The sequence below is a fragment of the Xenopus laevis genome, chromosome 2S (assembly GCF_017654675.1).
Source record: "Xenopus laevis strain J_2021 chromosome 2S, Xenopus_laevis_v10.1, whole genome shotgun sequence".
Classification (NCBI taxonomy): domain Eukaryota; kingdom Metazoa; phylum Chordata; class Amphibia; order Anura; family Pipidae; genus Xenopus; species Xenopus laevis.
Genome location: NC_054374.1, coordinates 20,610,653 through 20,629,992, shown reverse-complemented (window position 1 = coordinate 20,629,992; position 19,340 = coordinate 20,610,653). Strand labels below are relative to the sequence as shown.

Sequence of the window (19,340 nt, the reverse complement as noted above, 5' to 3'; positions counted from 1 at the left end):
ATTTTCTAGGGAGAGGTTCCAGCTCCGGTTTCACAGCAAACTTCTTACTTAAAGGGACAAAGAATAAAACACTGCTTTTGCTTAAATAAGTGCTTTTAGCAACAAAAATGTACAACATCAAATAAAAAGAAACTGTATTTTTTTGTTTAATGAAAGAAAATGTCATTCTAACCAAATGTTAACGTACCATCATTTTGTTACCTGGTATACCAGTGTCCCCCCTATTACCATAACATGGCAGTGGTGTAGGAATGAAATATGCTGTTCCTCTTTATAATATAAACATATTTACACACACACCTATTATAATGGTGTCAAAGCCAAAAATACCCCCCCCCCTCCCGCAGTTGTTGGACTTTACCTCCCAGCATCCTTTGCCTTCAGCTACTGGAATCATGTGACCTGTTTCTATCAGGAATACAACAATAGACACAGAGCTTGCTAAAGCTTGTCACATACATCACAAGATGATTGACTAGCACAGCCATGTTTAGCCTGACTTTAACAGACATAACTCACATTTATTCTTCACAAGTTACCCTCATTTGCCCGGTCACCAACTTTCTGTAGTTTGCACCAAAATTACAGTTAGCCCTGAGATAGAAACGGCCTAAATTACCACAGAAAACAGGAGATACAGGGAGGGTCCAAAGTCTAAACTCTGACCTAAACAGCCCCTTAGGTTAGCAAAATACTGACTGTCTGTGGCATTTACCCTGTGGTATTTTCCAGTATTTATAGCTTGCCAGACTAACCCTGGCTTAGGCAACTTTTCCCCGAACTTCATAACTACAGCAAGTATATATAGTGGATAATATACTCCTACTGTTAATTTATAAACATATTATAAATCACTGATGAGTAATGTGACCATATAAAAGCACGAGGCCTCAGGCCAAGTGCTTTTATACAGGTCAAGTAGCTCCGAGGTGACTTTTAAAATCTTTACAAATGTTAGCAGGGTTACATTTTTCAATATAATCTACAATTAAATGTATATAGGTTAGTCGAGAGCTTTCTCTCTTTGCCACAGAAAAATGGCTGCTACAAATGTGGCATAGGGTATGATTTCTTTTTCTAATTGCTTATGTAAAGGTGCCCATACATGGAGAGATCCGCTCGTTTGGCGATGTCGCCAAACGAGTGGATCTCCCTCCGATATGCCCACCTTGAGGTGAGCAATATCCGGCTGATCCGATCATGGGCCCTACGGCCCAACGATCGGATCCTATCGAACGCAAACGGGCGGTTTTTAATCCCATCCGATCGAGATCTGGCCGACTTTCGGAAGTTTGGTCCCATAGAGAAATGTCCGAACTGTACAATATATATATATATATATATATATATATATATATATATATATATATATATATATATATATATATATATATATATATATATATATATATATATATATATATATATATACACACATATACACACACACTCAGGACTAAAAAATTCTATATAGCTTTATTTGGCACATACTATGAGCCTCGAGCCTTCAGAGAGGGTTAATAACTTTGTCTTAAAATTATCTTAAACATTCTTAGTTCATTCATTTATTATGTGACGACTAAATTCATCACGTTTAAAAAAAAAAAAAAAGCCTGTATAATTTTAGGGGCTGCCTGGACAAGATAAGGCAAGGAAAAATATGCCTGCTGGCTGCTCCACCCAGACTAAAAGAGGGTTTCCAATAACCCAAACAGGCAAAGTCTGATGGGCGCAGACAGTCTGTAGGCTTGTGCCCAACATGCTGACGGTTGGCTGGTACATACTTGGTTGATTTATGTGTGTGTGAGCGCGCGTTAAGCCTTAAATTGACGAGTCTCTCGCTGGCTGCAGTGGCATCCCTGTATGGTTGGTGCATGTTTTCTGCGCTGGCCGTGCCGTCTTGGCTGGGAATCCCTGCCAGTCTCACACCTGTCTGAGACAATGAGACTCTTGTTAGGAACCTCTCAAGCACACGCCTTCTCTGAAGGGAGAGGGGTTTTTTCTTCACGATTAGGTAACATAACGGAGACGACTGCCAACATTTAAAGTCCATATTAGTTATGATCAGTATTTCTTCCTCTAATTCAAATATTGAGCAGGGGATAGGAAAGGGACAGCGGTTTCTTCCTCACAATTTGGTCAGCCCCTCACTAAGCTCATAACAGAGTCTGGGATACAATCCTGCTCAATCTGTGAACCTTTAACTGTTGTAAAATTGTAAGTTTAAGCACTAACCTAAAGCCAAAAGAAGACCGGTTTGTTGAGTGTTGTAGTTTGGGTATGTTGACTGTTGTAATTCAGCAAAGCATAACCATTATTATTAACAGGCTGAATTGTTACAAATCCATTCTTACTTTTATAATATAAAGGGATCCATTATCAGAAACCCCATTATCCAGAAAGCTCCGAAATACCAGACAGCCTCTTGCCACAGGCTCCATAATTACTTTTTTTTTTTTTTTAATTATTTCCTTTTTCTCTATATTAGTAAAACAGTACATTGTACTTGATGTCAGCTAAAATATAATTAATCCATATTGGAAGCAAAACAATTCTGTTGACTTAATGTTTACATTTTTTAATAGACAAGGTATGGAGATCTAAATTACAGAAAGACCCATTGTCTGGAAAACTCCAGGTTCTGGATAACAGGTCCCATACCTGTATGTATTTTCGGGAATTCTATAGAGGTTAATGTGAAAGTTCTCATAGTTAAAAGCCTCATTTAGTAACACAAATGTGTACCCGTTTAGTAATATATAACAACCAATGAGACATTTGCTGCAGAAATCTGCTGTGATTTTAGTGTACCATTGCCCAGAGTTAGTAAATAAAACGTAAATGTAGGAAAAAGCATAAACCATACAACTGCACCTTAGGACATGTGACCAGGACTACTTCCATTGACTGACATGCAGTGCATTCCAGCTCATTAAATACATCTTCCACTAGCAGTTACTATTAGAAACAATTAGAATGGATAACGAATGTATATTGAAAAGTTGCTGGAAAATATATTTTCTATCACTCAGCAAAAAATGTTATTATGGGGTTTATGTCCTCTTTAAGCTTAATAATGCCACAGTCATGGTGCTACTAAATCTCCAGTGTCAGCAATACACTCTCACATTTAGTATCTGGTGGCTCATATAAAGTTTAATCTCTGCTGCCAGTAACACTTGCTTGATTTTTATTTCACCTGTTCCGCTGATACATGCTCAGGATCCTTGGCACCAAGCAAACAGACACGTATTATCTCCCACTTCCACTAATATATCACAAAGCTTTTCTCTCCGGTTTCATCGACACTTAAGTTTCAGTGGTACATATTTAAGTATGGCTAGAAATTTGGAGACATATATTTAATTTAAGACCAATACGTTTACAGAGAAAACTGTTTTATTCATAGCATCATCTACAGGACATTTTAATTTGTTCTGTATCCTTTAACCAAGGGTTTCTTGCCACCCTACCATGCTATTATGACATTTGCAGTGCTTGGACATTGATGTTATATTCACAGTTTTGGTCCATTTGTTGGCTATTGAGCTCTAGGTAATCTATTGAGCTCTAGGTAATCTATTGAGCTCTAGGTAATCTAGGTAATCATAGGATGGCCTATGGTTTAGGAATCTTACTCTTCTTGCTATTCTGCTTCACTGGTATTGACATTAAAACCATTCTTGACATCTGGACTTCAAGATTATGTTTGTCTTATGTTAATTGTGCTGATTTCAGAAAACTTTGAAGAGCAATATATATTCTAAAAAAGACATCGTCAGTTTGCTCTTTTCTTCTGCTTTTTGAGTCTTGGCCTCAAAGGTGATTCGCTCATCTGTTGCCTTGGTCTTGACTCACTAATCCCTTTCCAATCCTGGTCCTGACTCTGATCCTGACCCTCCCACATAATCATACAACCACACTCCGTCTTCGCTTGGACTTGCATTCAGAATAAGATTCCATCAGTGCCCTTAATCATTCTCTATAAAATGTTTAAGTTCTTTCCACACAATCACCGCGCATTCATTTCATCAGCAAAATTCATCATGCTGTTCTTAATGTCTGCCTATATGTGTCATGGCCTCAAAGGTAATTCTCTAATCTGTCTTGATCTTGATTCACTAATCCTGTCTCATTCCTGGTCCTAAATTGAAAATGACCCCTCCCCCCTATCATGCACACTCACTCAGTCTTTACTTGGGTGAACCTCAGCCATGATTTGGATTCAGACTATTCAATTATTGACCCCACCATTGCCTTTAACTATGCTCCATGAGATATTTAAGGTCTTTCTACACAATCCCTCTATCCCTTCATATACTGTATTCCATGGTGCTCATTGCTGGGACTTTAACATATGATTCCAAGAAACCTTAAATAGTCATTGAAGTTATTCTAAATTCATGCAAGATGTATGAGTTAGAGAGCCTTGTCCCTGGTTGCGGCAACTGTCATTTATTTTGCTTTTCTTGCAGTTAAAAAAAACTGAAGCCCCCCACCCCCAACAACCTGACCTTAATCTAAGGCCTTACGTGTTTCTGCCACCTCTGTTTCCCTTTAAAAAAGGGATGTGAGCAGTTGCTGTACAAGAAAGTGTTGGATACCGTTGCACGAAATCCGGAAACAGAAACAAGAACAAAGAATTGTAACAGAACATCTTTTGTAAGAGAGAAAAAGGAAGTAAATATATTTATCTCAAGCAAGTGAGCGCTCAGGGGAACTTCACCTCATGCTTTTCGGTTTCTTATTTATTTTTTTAAACATTTTGCAATTTTTTGTTTTGTGGCTCTCTGGCTGGAAATGTAACCAGTCCCCTGGTTATCCAGCCAGGCCATGCAACCCAAGTATTGACTGATTTGACAATGTCCTATGGGTCTGTAGTCACAGGAATCTACATTAGTGCTTAACATGGGGAAAACAAGGCTTGATCTCTCCTACAACGTTTGTGAACCCTGCTGCCTTGGGGTTAATTACAACCAGGCACAAGGAGTTTGTGTGTTCTCCCCATGATTCCTGCAGTTTCCTCCAACACTCCAACAAAATAAAGGCAGGTTAATTGGCTACTGTTAAAACTGAACCTAGTGTGTGTGTATGAATGTGATAGGGACTTTAGATTTTAAGCTCTGCATGGGCAGGTCTGACGTATTTAGTAGACCTGTAACAGGACAGTTGATGTGCATTTGCTGATTTAGTAGAAAATGGGTTCCCCTTTCACTGTACCTTAGAGTCCTGCACGGGTCCATTTTTTGGGACCCGTACACGACCCATACCCGCAACCTGCAATCAGCAACCCGGACCCGCATTCTTACCCGCTTGGACCAGCTACCCGACCCACAAGTATCTTATCCACAACCCGGACCCGCAACCCGTTGACCATCAAGAATCAGGTGCTGTCATTGTAAACCGGAAGTGACATCATCAGAAGTAGGCGTGATCTGAAAAATAGGAGTAAACAGGAAGTGCTGTCATTGTAAACCGGAAGTGGCATCATTGGAAGTAGACGTGAACAGAAAAAAAGAGTAAAAATCGCTATTGAGAAGACCCGTGGCCTGACCTGCAACCCGCAAACCCGCAGAACCACCGACCCGCATCTATACCCGCACCCGGAACTTCTACCCGGTTTTTGCGGGTAACCCGTGGGTACCCGACCTGCTGCAGGACTCTACGGTACCTCATCTCTGCTCTGCAGGGGGGATCCCTGAGCTTCATTAACCCTGAGCTTCATTAAAGGAAGCTGTTAGAATTGATACAATAGTTACTTATATTCCACAGATGCTGCTGAGAAATGTACCAACCAATAGAGCAAATTATAACAGTTCAGAATCTGCACCTGGATCACTGAGCTGCCAGACTGAGAGTCTAGAGGCACGATTCCGAACATTAAACTTTAAACTTCAATCTTTGGAAAACTGTAAAAAATAAAAGATAGAAAGCAATTGAAAAAAGTCTTTGTTGATGGTGAACAATCTGAAAACAACTGAACTGAAAAAAGTGTGTGCAAGGTAAACAACCCCTTTAAGTTTTGGTTTTGATAAAGGCAAATAATGCCAACACCACAGGAAAAAAGGCCACTGGCTGACTTGCTTATGTCACCTCATTCGACAAGACATTGCAGTTAATTGTTAGATGAGCCTTAAAGAAGCAGTTTGAAGTTATCCATCAACCCCGGCATCTATCAGCATCACTGGGAAAGTCTGGCTAAACAATACACCTTTTCTTTTATTCCCATGAAGACTTCACCTTGTAGATAGATCTAAGCTGTGCCCCAGGGAAGATTTCAGGACTGTTTTTCCTGCGTATGTTCCTGCAAGGTGACCTCATTCGTTGTGCAGTGAAGGTTGCATTTGATAAGTCGTTTTCTGTCTCTAAGCTGGTAAAATAAATCATACCACGTCACCGGGCACTTTAGGAGAAATCCCTTTTTTCTTCTTCCTTCCTTCCTTCTCTGTGTGTGTTGAGATGTAAAACAAGCTGGAGTGTTCAAGTTTGCTTTCTTGGGCAGTGATGTCCCCTGGCCGCGCACTGTTACTGCCTCCGGACCTTTTCCCACTTGGTTTACAAATCCCTTTCTTCTCGGCACAGAGCGATGAGATCATACACAATCAAATGGGTGTTAGCTTCAAAGGCATCTCTATCTCCGCTATAGCAAGAACCTGTCCTGCCAACCTGCTAATCTGTTTCACTACTAATTAGCATGCAGCCATCTCCAGCCAAGACCACCAGCGTTCATAGCATTCCGGCTGCCCAACATCTTTTCTTTCCTTTAAATCTAACACCTATTCATGGAACCCAACACCCTCATCATCAAAGTGAATAGGATTTAAAGTGTTTATTTTCTGTGAAAATGATACCATCATAGACAATTTTCACTTTTTTTTTAATATTGCTCTTTCATTTTTTTAACATGCTTTTTTAGACATGATTGTTACGTACAATTATGTGGTTTCAACCTGCTGTGAAGTTGTTTCCTCTATCTTGCTGTTTCCTCTATCTTGCTAAGCTTTCATAATCAATTAATCCTGCGAAGATTTAAAATTCTCCAGTGAAGTAAAATAGGATCTCTTATTAGGCCTTACAAGAGGTATTGTAAACCCGGCAGAAAGCAGAACTCTACTTCAACTCCTAGGGGCACATTTACAAAGCTCAAGTGAAGGATTCGAATTAAAAAATCTTCGAATTTCGAAGTGTTTTTTGGGCTACTTCGACCATCGAATGGGCTACTTCGACCTTCTACTACTACTTCGACTTCGAATCGAACGATTCGAACTAAAAATCGTTCGACTATTCGACAATTCGATAGTCGAAGTACTGTCTCTTTAAGAAAAACTTCGACCCCCTACTTCGGCAGCTAAAAGCTACCGAAGTCAATGTTAGCCTATGGGGAAGGTCCCCATAGGCTTGCCTGAGATTTTTTGATCGAAGGATATTCCTTCGATTGTTGTATTAAAATCCTTCGAATCATTCGATTCGAAGGATTTAATCGATCGATCGTTCGATCGCAGGATTTGTGCTAAATCGTTCGACTTCGATATTCGAAGTCGAACGATTTTAGTTCCTAGTCGAATATCGAGGGTTAATTAACCCTCGATATTCGACCCTTCATACATCTGCCCCCTAGTGTACTATGCTAAAAAACAAATAATTTTAAAATGGAACAGATTGGACATACCAACACTGGAGACCTGGAAAGAATAAGTAAATAAGGCTCTGCCATGTAATAAAGCTGCCTATTTCGCCAGAGGGTGTACAGATAAATATATAGACATATGGGTGCTGTGGGTGCTTAATTCTGAAACCAATAGCCCTCATGTGTTCTAGAAATTGAGTTGTAGAATAATATGATATATAACTGACCTTTGATTTTTGTCCAATCTCCCCAACTCATTTCTACTTCTGTCTTTACATTTTTTTTATTATTTCTTCTATTATTCATTTGTTAATTTTGTTAATTTACTTTTGACACAAAACTCAATGTGGTCTCAATGTTCTGATGTTGTTGACAGGCCAGTGGCTTACAGTGGGGATCAGATAGGATTGGGGTCATCAGATACTCTGAAAGTCAGTTATGTTGCCATTAACTGACTACGGTTTTTAAATGTAAATAATTAAAAGAGATACATCAAAGGCTTATTTTCCAGCACATCTACAACAGACAGACTGATTGGGACTTGCTAAAATCTATTTGATCCCTTTTATAATTTGAGGAATTATAGGCGCTATTAAATGAAAGGAAAACAATTATTCCAAGGTGTCACTTTATTTTAAAATATACCTATTATATTTGTAATTCTCTTCTAATGAGCACTGTGCAACTTGGTGATACCAAATCTAGGTGTTTTTCATTAAATGACATGTTGCAAAACTGCAGTGGTTTCCTTTCCTTGTGTAGTCTTCTTACATCAGTCCCTAATAAAATAAGTATATAAAAGTAAGTAAATATGATGAGACATATACAGACCGATGTACGGCGAGAGATACAATGAGAGAGACACACACACAGAGACAGAGAGATACAAGAATAGATATACAGCTAGAGACTGACAGATATACACAGAGAAATATACAGAGAGAGAAATATACAGAGAGAGATATTCAGAGACAGAGATACAGAGAGGGAGATAGAGAGACAGAGATATAGAGAGGGAGATACAGAAACAGAGATACAGAGAATGAGAGAGATATACATAGAGAAATATTCAGAGAGAGAGAGAGAGAGAGACAGAGACACATCAATAAAAATACAGGGAGAGGGGGATACAGAAAAATAGCTACAGAGACAGAGATAAAAAGACAGGGATGTACAGAAAGAGACATACAGAGACATAGATACAATTAGAGAGAAATGTGCAGAAAGAGAGATACAGAGAGAGGTTACAGAAAGAGAGATACAGAGACTGAGATACAGAGAGAGGGATGTACAAAAAGAGAGATACAGAGAGAGGGTACAGAAAGAGAGATAGGGGTAAATTTATCAAAGAGTGATGTTCTGCCACTAGAGTGAAATTCCGCAGCTCTCAATTAATTTCTATGGGATTTTGAAAGGCGTATTTATCAATGTGTGAAAGTGAAAGTTCACCCTTTGATAAATACGCCTATAAAAATCCCATAGAAATGAATGGAGAGTGGCGGAATTTCACTCTAGTGGCGGAACTTCACTATTAACTTCACTCTTTGATAAATATACCCCATACAGAGGCCGAGATACAGAGAGGGATGTGCAAAAAGAGAGATACAGAGACAGGGATACAGAGAGATGGATGTGCAGAACGAGAAATACAGAGAGAGGGATGTACAGAAAGTAGGGATGCCACCTTTTCTGGAAAAAAATACCGACCTTAATATATATTTATCTTTTTTCCCTATTAATAACATTGTGATCAACCATTATTTTTACCGGCCAGGCCGGTAAAATACCAGCCAGTTGGCAACCCTAACAGAAAGAAAGATACAAAGACAGAGATACAGAGAGAAGGATGTACAGAAGGAGAGATACAGAGAGAGAGGGGTGTACAGAAGGAGAGATACAAAGAGAGGGATGTACAGAAAGAGAGAGACAGAGATACAGAGAGAGGGATGTACAGAAAGAGAGATACAGAGACAGAGATACAGAGAGATGGATGACCAGAAAGAGAGATACAGAGACAGAGATACAGAGAGAGAGAGGGATGTACAGAAAGAGAGATACAGAGACAGAGATACAGAGAGAGGGGTGTACAGAAAGAGAAATACAGAGAGAGGGATGTACAGAAATAGAAAGAGCGATATACAGAAATAGAGATACAGAGAGAGAGAGAGAGAGAGGGAGAGAGAGAGAGAGAGAGAGAGGTATGGATAAGAGAGAAAGAGAATGAGTGACAATTACTATTGTTGTGAACACAGGGGGCTGAATGCTCAGCAGGGAGAAAAGTGTAAGTCTCATGTGAGCAGATTATCGGGGGCACTGCTGGGACTTATGGTGAGTGAACTCCCAAAAGCAGTACAATTGCCCTTGTCTGTTCCGTGTGCCAGATACACAGGTTCTGTATGTGCAGCCACGTGTGCTACCAAAGGTCATAAAAGGTCAGAATATTAAAAGGAACATATACTTTATTTATAAAGAAGGGGTTATTTCCATTTTACAACCTCTTAAACCAAACAGTAGTGTATGTGGGCACAGCTTTACTGCTGACTCTGAAATCTTGCTGCAGGGAGAGCTTACTCATGCCTTGTAATGCACGTCTCATAAACATACTATTCATTTCCTCTACATTGTGTCAATAGTCAGGACCAGCAGTGAGGGCAGAGGACAGATACTGCTTTAAACAGCAATTACATTTAAATGTAACTTTAAATGCCTGTATGGTTCTATATGTAGCACTATAATAAGTAGCACTATGACTGTATCATAGATTCATACCTGTGTGTGAGTAATTGGACCATTTAGTATTTGCTGTTCATTTCACAGTAAGAATGTGAGTAAGTAGAATTGTATGGGAGAATCCATTGCCCAGGCCCAGACTAGCCCCCTGATCTGTGTTCTAAGTGCCTTCAGGTGAGTCTTTAGCTATAAGATGTGCTGGCTCAGGCCCTCTGCTGCCATCTTGTGGTGGAATGTATTAACTGTATGAGCACAGAGTGTGAATGTTACTCTGTGTGTAGTCATAGGTGGGTGCAGGATACAGTTCCTGTGGGAGCCTAAAAAATACTGCGCATTAAATCAGTGCATGACATTTTTAGCACATTATTCCATGAGTCTGTTCATTGCCCTGCACCCAAGCCACTGTAAGTGCCATTGTAAGCTCTGTGGGTCAGAAACTTGGAATGACATTTCTGTTACACCTTATAGGGGGTGCAAACAAGTAGTGTTACTGTGCATGGGGCTGCACAAATTCTGGGTTACATGTAGAAGATCTTATCTTCCTTTTCTGGCCGCAGGAAAACCTTATTGATTTGATGACTTTGTCATTTCTGTTGCAGATACAAGACAAGTCCAGGCATCTCCTCCTTGGTCGTATGATCAGTCCTACCAGTACCTGGGATCCATAGCAACTCAGTCTGTACACCCTGCTACCCCTATATCGCCGGGAAGGGCAAGCAGTATGACGTCTCTCAGCGCTGAGCTCTCCAGCCGACTATCAGGTAAGGTGTTTCCCCCAAATCCAGTGACCTGCTTGCCAGTGGATGATGGAGAATGTTGCACCAACCTATGCACAAACAGCACAGTGTTACCTATGGGAGAGTACAAGTGCCGTAGTGCATGGGGCAGGATGGGGTCTCTTCCAATATACGTAGCTCTTTGCCTTTACATTATAATTGAATCAAATTAAGGCATTGTACCCCATGAAATACTCCTGTACAGTGCATGGGAAAAGCAGGCCCTTTAAGACATACTGTAGCATTACTCACTCAGTCTGGACTGCTCGGTTACAATTGAATGATTGTTCATGAGTGACTGGATTTCCCTAGGAAACGACCTATGGATTTGCTTATACACAGGGACAGCAGATTTCTGCTGAATGTGATACTACAAAGCTCCTTGGCCCTCCCAGACAAACACCGCACTTTGTTTTACAGGCACTTTCTTTCTTTTCCTCTGGGCTTGTTTGTTTTGCACTAATTGTACTGTATATTTGCTGCCACCCTATTAAGTGGGATGTTATTTGCAGCAGTGACAGGGTTAATCTTGTTCCCTTATTGCCTTCGATTAAAGGATCAGAACGAAGTGAAAATATAAAGAAATAGTTGTTGCTTTCCAAATACCCAGAGCAGCTCTGTATATTCTACCCTTGTGTTATCTGAATGAAGCGCCACTTGCGTTTCCGCGTTGAAAGACGTATTGTAAGCCTACGATGAAAGATTAACATTGGGCCGTGAAGGAAGAGGAGATACAGTGTACGACTGCTGAATTTATCTCACGATCTTACTGTAGGCAAAAAAAATATCTCTTTGTCTGGGGCAGACAAAATAGCTTTTCTCTTATCCCTACCATCAGACATTGTACAGCTGCACATTGTTTCATTCTCTGCTTTAAAGTGATTTATTCCCATACCTCATCAGTACATCAGACAAGGATCATTTACTAAAGGTCAAGTAAAGCTTACATTTGCTCTTAGCCCTGTAATTGCATGGAGCCGTTGTATGCTTCCTGGTGTTCAGCAGCCCTGTGTGATTTACATTCTCTTCTACCAATCAGTTTTTACCTTGTAGAAGAGCAGCAGCCATTGTTGCAGGTGCTTGGGGTCTGTGCACCAATTGTGAAACAGGCTGTGTACATAACATGAGAACTTTAGTTGCATAGCGCTGCTGTACATGGCAAAAGTGTACAGCATAAGAATAAGCATACCTACCAACATATAGGATGCAGAAAGAGAGACAAAAAGATTTGGAGCGCGTAACGCGGGGACATTTTTGCCCACGCTCATTTTAGTGGCCACACCCCCTAATTACCATGTTCATTTTACATAATTTGGCAGGTTATGAAAGTTTCTGTGGTTTTTATATGTTATTACAGTTTTGCAAATGAAGATGAATTGCTCTTTAAGCCGTGAGTCTTCGTTCTTATCTTATCAAACTGTTGGGGCAGTTTTGATAAGATGTTATGTATGTTAAGTATCCATTCTGGGCTGTCTGCCAAGACCCAATTAAGTTAGAAACTTTGTATCTGTTCAGTGCAGCAGATCAAAGAGAAACTCGGGACTTATCAGTACAAATCCCGATCAAAACGGGACAGTTGGGAGGTATGGAATAAGCGTAGGCCTAAGGCCAAAGAAGTACAAATACTGATCGATACAAAAGGTAAAGAGGGCCCTTACTCATATATTCTTTATTAATGTTGTATTGCCTATAGCTGAGTTTATTGGGCTCTCTCTGTTATCCACCCCTAAGGCACCACTACATTAAATTATAGGCAGTGCAATATTAATAAGGACTGTATACAGTGGCGGAACTACCGGGGGAGCAGGGGGTGCCCGCACCCCCTCAGGGCCCCCCGGCAGCGCCGCACGCCACTGAAATCCCCACTAAAATTCGACTGTGCGGAGGGGGCGGGGCCCGGCTGCGCGTCACGCACCAGGGCCTGCCCCCCTCTAGGAACGCTACTGACTGTATATTTATTAGGTAAGAGCTCTGTTCTCTTTTTCTGCCTGGTTCCGGCCCCCGAGGCACCATTACACTCAGATATAAGCAGTGCAATATAAAAAAGGTTATATATGTAGGGACCCATAGGGGTTATTCTGCCCCTATGGTTTTAAGGCCCTACCTTTTTGCTTAGTTACTAGGCAAAACCCTATATGTATCCATTTAAGTTTAACATCAAGAACCTACTGGCGCTCAATCATTTTGTATATTTTGTATGCACAGTCGCCTGAGTGTTGTAGTTGCACTACACCTTAGAGGGAAAGCTTCCACTTAGCGAAGTTCCGGATCCTGAAGAGAGAGTCCAATGTAACCCAGGCTCCTACCTTAGCTGGACATTAACTATCTGTGGTCTGGATAGCCCAGATTGTCGTTACATATATTTGTTAAATAAGACAGGCAGTACACTATTGAAAAGGACTATATATTTATTAAATAAGAGCCCTATTTTCCTTTTCTGCCTGTTTCCCACCCAAATGCATCCCTACACTCAGTTATAGGCAGTACAGTATTAAAAAGGACTATATATTTATTAAATAAGAGCCCTATTTTATTTTCCTTCCTGTTTGCCGCCCCCGAGGCACCATTGCACTCAGGTAAAAGCAGTGCAATATTAAAAAGGGTTATACAGGTATAGGATCCCTTATCCGGAAACCCGATATCCAGAAAGCTCCAAATTACGGAATGGCTGTCTCCCATAGACTCCATTTTATCAAAATAATCCAAATTTTTAAAAATGATTTCCATTTTCTCTGTAATAATAAAACAGTAACTTGTTCTTGATCCCAACTAAGATATAATTAATCCCTATTGGGTTTATTTAATGTTTAAATGAATTTCAAGTAGACTTAAGGCATGAAGACCCAAATTACGGAAAGATCCGTTATCCGGAAAACCCCAGGTCCTGAGCATTCTGGATAATAGGTCCCATGTATATATATATATATATATATATATATATATATATATATATATATATATATATATATTTGTTAAATAAGAGCCTGTTTCGCACTCCTGAGCAAACGTTACCCTCAGTTATTAGCAGTACAACATTAATGGAGACTATATTTTTATTAAATAAGAGCTCTATGTTTTATGTTTCACCCAAATAAACCTGTGGGCAAAAATGTCTCACTCTTTTACAAGAATTTAGGGACCTGTGGCTTCATTGTAGAAGCTGTTATTTTTCATCTATTACCCTAAGTTATATCATTTTTAATGGAGTTGATCACTGTTGCTTTAAAACTTTCATCACAGAGAATAGAGGAGGTGCAGAAGATCACTGTGCCCCGGTATGAATTCTATGAATGAGCTTAGTTACGGTTGGCATGAAATGCTGCCTTGTTATCACAGTCTGGTTTGGGTGCCCCGAGGATTAGACTGTGCCACAATAAGGACAAGAGAGTGTGTCAGCCTCACACGCCTGGAATCCATATGACATGGTGTTGCTTGTTGTCAGCAGCGGAAAAAAGGGACACAAAGATCCATGAATGAACAAGCTGGAGCTTCAGCCGCCTCCACACTTCTAGATCTTAAGAATCTGTAATAGGAAAGAACTGTCTGTTGGCTCTGGTGGAAAGATCGACCCCTCTCTCTCCCACTGGAACTGGAGAACGGGTCTGAGAGAAACATTACATCCAGTAAATAGTTTGACAATATACGTGCCCTTTAATCTGACAATATTAATACCATATTTTCCCATTCCGCATTGACTTATTTGTATCAGTTTCATATCCACTGATATTTTCATCCTTTCTTCTTAATTTGCTTAGTGTTGGCAATTCTCAAGGTTTGGTACTTGCTCCATTAGCTCTAGTTCCCAACTGGCTCCATTAGCTTGATCTGTAGACTGGCTCCTTTAGCTCTAGATCTCTACTGGATTCATTAGCTCCAGCTCTACACTGGCTCCATTAGCTTTAGTGCTACAATGGCTCAATTAGCTCTAGTTCTCCCCTGACTACATTAGCTCCAGCTCTACAATGGCTCCTTTAGTTCCAGCTCTACACTAGCTCCATTAGTTTTAGCGATACACTGGCTCCTTTAGCTCTAGTTCTCTGCTGGCTCCATTAGCATCATCTCTAGACTGGCTCAATTATCTCTAGTTCTCCACTGACTACATTAGCTCCAGCTCTACAATGGCTCCATTAGCTCCAGCTCTACACTGGCTCCATTAGCTTCAGCTCTACACTTGCTCCATTAGCTCCAGCTCTACACTGGCTCCATTAGCTTCAGCTCTACAATGGCTCCATTAGCTCCAGCTCTACACTTGCTCCATTAGCTCCAGCTCTACACTGGCTCCATTAGCTCCAGCTCTACACTGGCTCCATTAGCTCCAGCTCTACACTTGCTCCATTAGCTCCAGCTCTAAAATAGTCCTGTAAACTCAGCTATATTGCTGACTCCATTAACTACAATTATACCCTTGCAAAGTTAGCCAAGTTTGAGTCCAGGCTGGCTTTATTAACTATGGCTCCATACTGCTTCTGGATGACAGATGATAAGTTCCCCTTTAAATATAATATCTCATTAATACACAGCCCAAAAATGTAACTTTAAGATCAAAAGCAAAAAAAAGCATTTAAGGGTTTTAAAATTCATTTTGAAATAGAGACAAGACAATGAAAAATGGATGATCTTATCCCAAACATAGAAGAGCAAATACGGCCCTGGCAATTAGACGCCGCACTGTTTGTCTGCAGGCGAGTTGGGACCTGATTTACAAAGAAAACTCTGAGCTTTGTTGAAAAACTGATGTTTCCTCAAAGAGAAAATGTCTGCTTTGAAGTGTTTGTACATGGAACCCTGGGGCCCCACAATGTGTCTACAACTGCAGCTTAATTCAGTTCTGATTGAGACTGTTGTTCTTGAAAGCAAGTGTAGCAATAGAAAGGGTTTATTTTTGTAAGCAAGGGAAGCTTGTCCCCACACACACACATAACCAACAGGCTTCTTGGGGCAACCAGGAAGAGGTATGGATCATACCACTTCCATAGTGGGCCATCTTTCTCCCTATCTACCAACGAACGCTGGTCTGGGGGTTACAAGTTATGTTTCCATACATCTTGTGCCAGTGTCGCCATATTGCATTCGATCTGTATTGTTCTTTTAGGATATATTTTAGATAATCATTTTTTCAAAGCATTTCTTATTTGCCTTTTTTGTCTTCTTCTCAGGAGCCTCAGACCTAACAGCATTCAGTGATCCTCGAGTTGGCATTGACCGTCAGTTCTCCACTCTTCCTTCCATCTCTGATCCTCGTATGCACTACCCAGGGGCTTTTACCTACACCCCAACCCCGGTCACTTCAGGTATAGGAATTGGCATGTCAGCAATGACCTCTGCTACAAGGTACCACACCTACCTACCCCCTCCATATCCTGGATCTTCTCAGGCACAAAGTAGTCCCTTTCAGACCAGTTCCCCACCTTACCATCTCTATTATGGAACATCTGCTGGATCCTACCATCAGTTCTCTATGATGTCAGGAGGAGAACGATCCCCGCCTCGCATCCTCCCACCTTGCACAAACGCTTCCACGGGGTCCACTCTCTTGAACCCTAACCTTCCAAACCAAAGCGATGTAGTGGAGGCCGAAGGAAGCCATAGTAACTCTCCTACCAACATGGGAACCACCCCAAGGCTTGAAGAAGCTGTATGGCGGCCATATTGAGACACACGCAAGTAATAAATGGAGGACACATTGGATGAATGAGATATTGGCGAGGTGGAAAAACTGTGAAAGCCTCTGGTTTAGCGACGATGTGAAAAGGCAAAGATTGGAGGCTACTTGGAGAGAATATGCATACGGCCACTTGCTCTTCCTTCTCTGGATTTCCTGTTTTCTCTGTACTTTCAACATATTTTGGATTACAATTTTTTTTTTTAAAACGATTAAATCCAGATTTAAAATATATGTGTTTTTTTTCAGAACTCTAAATTATTGGAACATTACAAGGACTGGGCTTTGTAGCTTGTTACAGCCTGTGTAATATAATGTCAGTCCCTATGTACGAAAAAGAAAAATAATTTTCAAAAAAAATGATCCTGCTCTGAAATTTCAAATTTTGCAACCCTGTTAATAGGCACCTTATTGCTTTTTTTTGTCTGCATTTTTAGCTTCCTTTTATGATTTTTCCATTTTTTTTCCATAAACTTTTGTATATTTTTTGTAAGATTTCCTGTGCTCGGTGGCTCCGCTCAGTGACCTGCTGGGTCCACCACTGTAAGAAATGTTTGCTGTATTTATATGTAAGAAATTCAGGGTGTCCGTATTTGAAACTTGTACGCTCCAAACGATACAAGATTATTGTTTACATTGTTTATTTTATATCAGAATGAATTATGAATTTTATTTAAATGCAGTCCCCCCCCCCCAAACTGATTGGACAAGCAAGATCTGATCTGCTAAAAGGAACATATTTATGTGTACAACATTGCCCCCTTCATGCTCAAAATAAATTACTACTAAAATTACTAATATTGCTCTCCTGAGCACTTTTGCAAATATGTTTTTAAGACATTACCACTTTTTGCACTAATATAGTGAAAACAAGAGTAGCTGCCTACTGTTCATTTTGCTCAACTTCAGTCAGCAGAAAATTAATTTAGTTAGAAGATGAAAGTCTTGTGATGCTGCTCTGCTCAGAAAATGAAGTTAGTGAGCAGAGAAGAGGCATCTTATTGTTATCTGGTCATTCTTAAGTGGCCATACACAGGGAGATCCGGTGGTTTGGCGAAACGAGTGGATCTCTCCCAGATATGCCCTCATTGGGGCATATCAGACTGATCCGATCGTGGGCCCTAAAGCCCAACGATCGGATTAAAATAGAGGCCAAAAGGGCGGTCAGATCGTGGGACTGCATCAACGAAAAGATGCGGCCGCTATCCGATGGAATTTTTTAACCTGCCCGATCGGCATCTGACCGACTTTCGGTCTGTCTGCAGCTTTTATCGGCCCGTGTATGGGGGCCTTTAAGCAGAGCTACATCACAAGACTTTCACTTTCTCACCAAATTAGTTTTCAACTGTAGTTAACCAAAATTAATACTCAGAAGCCGTCTTCATTGGGTGGACGGTGTGGGACAGGCCTGGGGTCACGTAAAACTCAGTGATGTCACTATAGTTGGTTCAAGTTGCAGCTAATCTCATGTTCAAACCAACTCAATCCAAGCATGAATCACGATTAGACCAGCTTCCAGCCAATCAGTTCATTAAAACCTTTCACCAACCTGGGGCCAATCAGAGCGTTGGAATGTTTAACGTGCTCATCCCTCCTTAAGCCAATGAAAGCACTGGAACATACAGAACACAGGATTTTGCTAAGTATGTTCTCTCTGTGCTGCGACAAGCTGGTTCTATTTATGAAATGGCCAAAGTGTTAAAAAAAAAACGAAAAATTCTTTCAAAAAAAATATTTGCACTGAATTCACGCCTAAATCTTCGACGATCTCATTTTAAAGGCAAACGTAACCTTATTTATACGTTGGGTTTATTATTTTTTTTATAAAATGTTAAATAAAGCCTAGGTTCTGCACAGAGAGCCTTATTTATGTGTATATTTATTCATATGTGTAGGAGCTGTCATACTGCTTTCTCTGCCACGGTAAAATGAATTATCTTGCTTCAGTTGCAGTGCGTCAGCGCCCCTCAGTGGCCAAATGGAAAATAAAATTTGAGCATGCTTGCTTAGTTCTTCCAAGTGATTTTCTTTTATGAATCAGTAATGGGAGCTGCCATGTTTCTACTGTTTCCAACGCATCAGTCAGTGTTTTCTGAGTTTTGCTAATACCCTTTCCTACACGGTATTAACGGGAGCCGGAGCTATGTTTTTTGCCCATGGGCATTTGTTCCCATGGGCAAAAAAAACTACTGAACATATATATTTGTATCCATATTACCTGTAGTGGAGCCGTGTTTATTTCTTATTTTTAAGAAGGAGACATATACCCACCTATATGATAAAGTAAAATTTAGGGATGCACCGAATCCAGGATTTGGTTTGGGATTCGGCCTTTTCAGCAGGATTCGGATTCGTCCGACATCTTGTACCCGGCCAAACCGAATCCTAATTTGCATATGTACATTAGGGACAGGTAGGGAAATCACATGACTTTTCATCACAAAAGAAGATTTCTTTCAAATTTTTCCTTTCCTGCCCCTAATTTGCTTATGTAAATAAGGATTCAGTTCGGTATTCGGACGAATCTTTCACCAAGGATTCGGGG

General features: G+C 40.5%; 1 protein-coding gene across 2 annotated transcripts in view; it reads left to right on the top strand.

Annotated features, from left to right (window-relative positions):
- The window catches only part of LOC108709238 (runt-related transcription factor 1-like), a 145,883-nt gene extending 127,084 nt beyond the window's left edge, over positions 1–18,799 (top strand). For both annotated transcript variants that reach the window (XM_041583427.1, XM_018248900.2), the window contains 2 exons: positions 10,957–11,118; positions 16,290–18,799. In XM_041583427.1, the coding sequence (XP_041439361.1) occupies positions 10,957–11,118; positions 16,290–16,786 (659 nt within the window). In that variant the 3' untranslated portion in view covers positions 16,787–18,799. The remainder of the gene's footprint in view (positions 1–10,956; positions 11,119–16,289) is intronic.
- Positions 18,800–19,340: the final 541 nt, after the last annotated feature.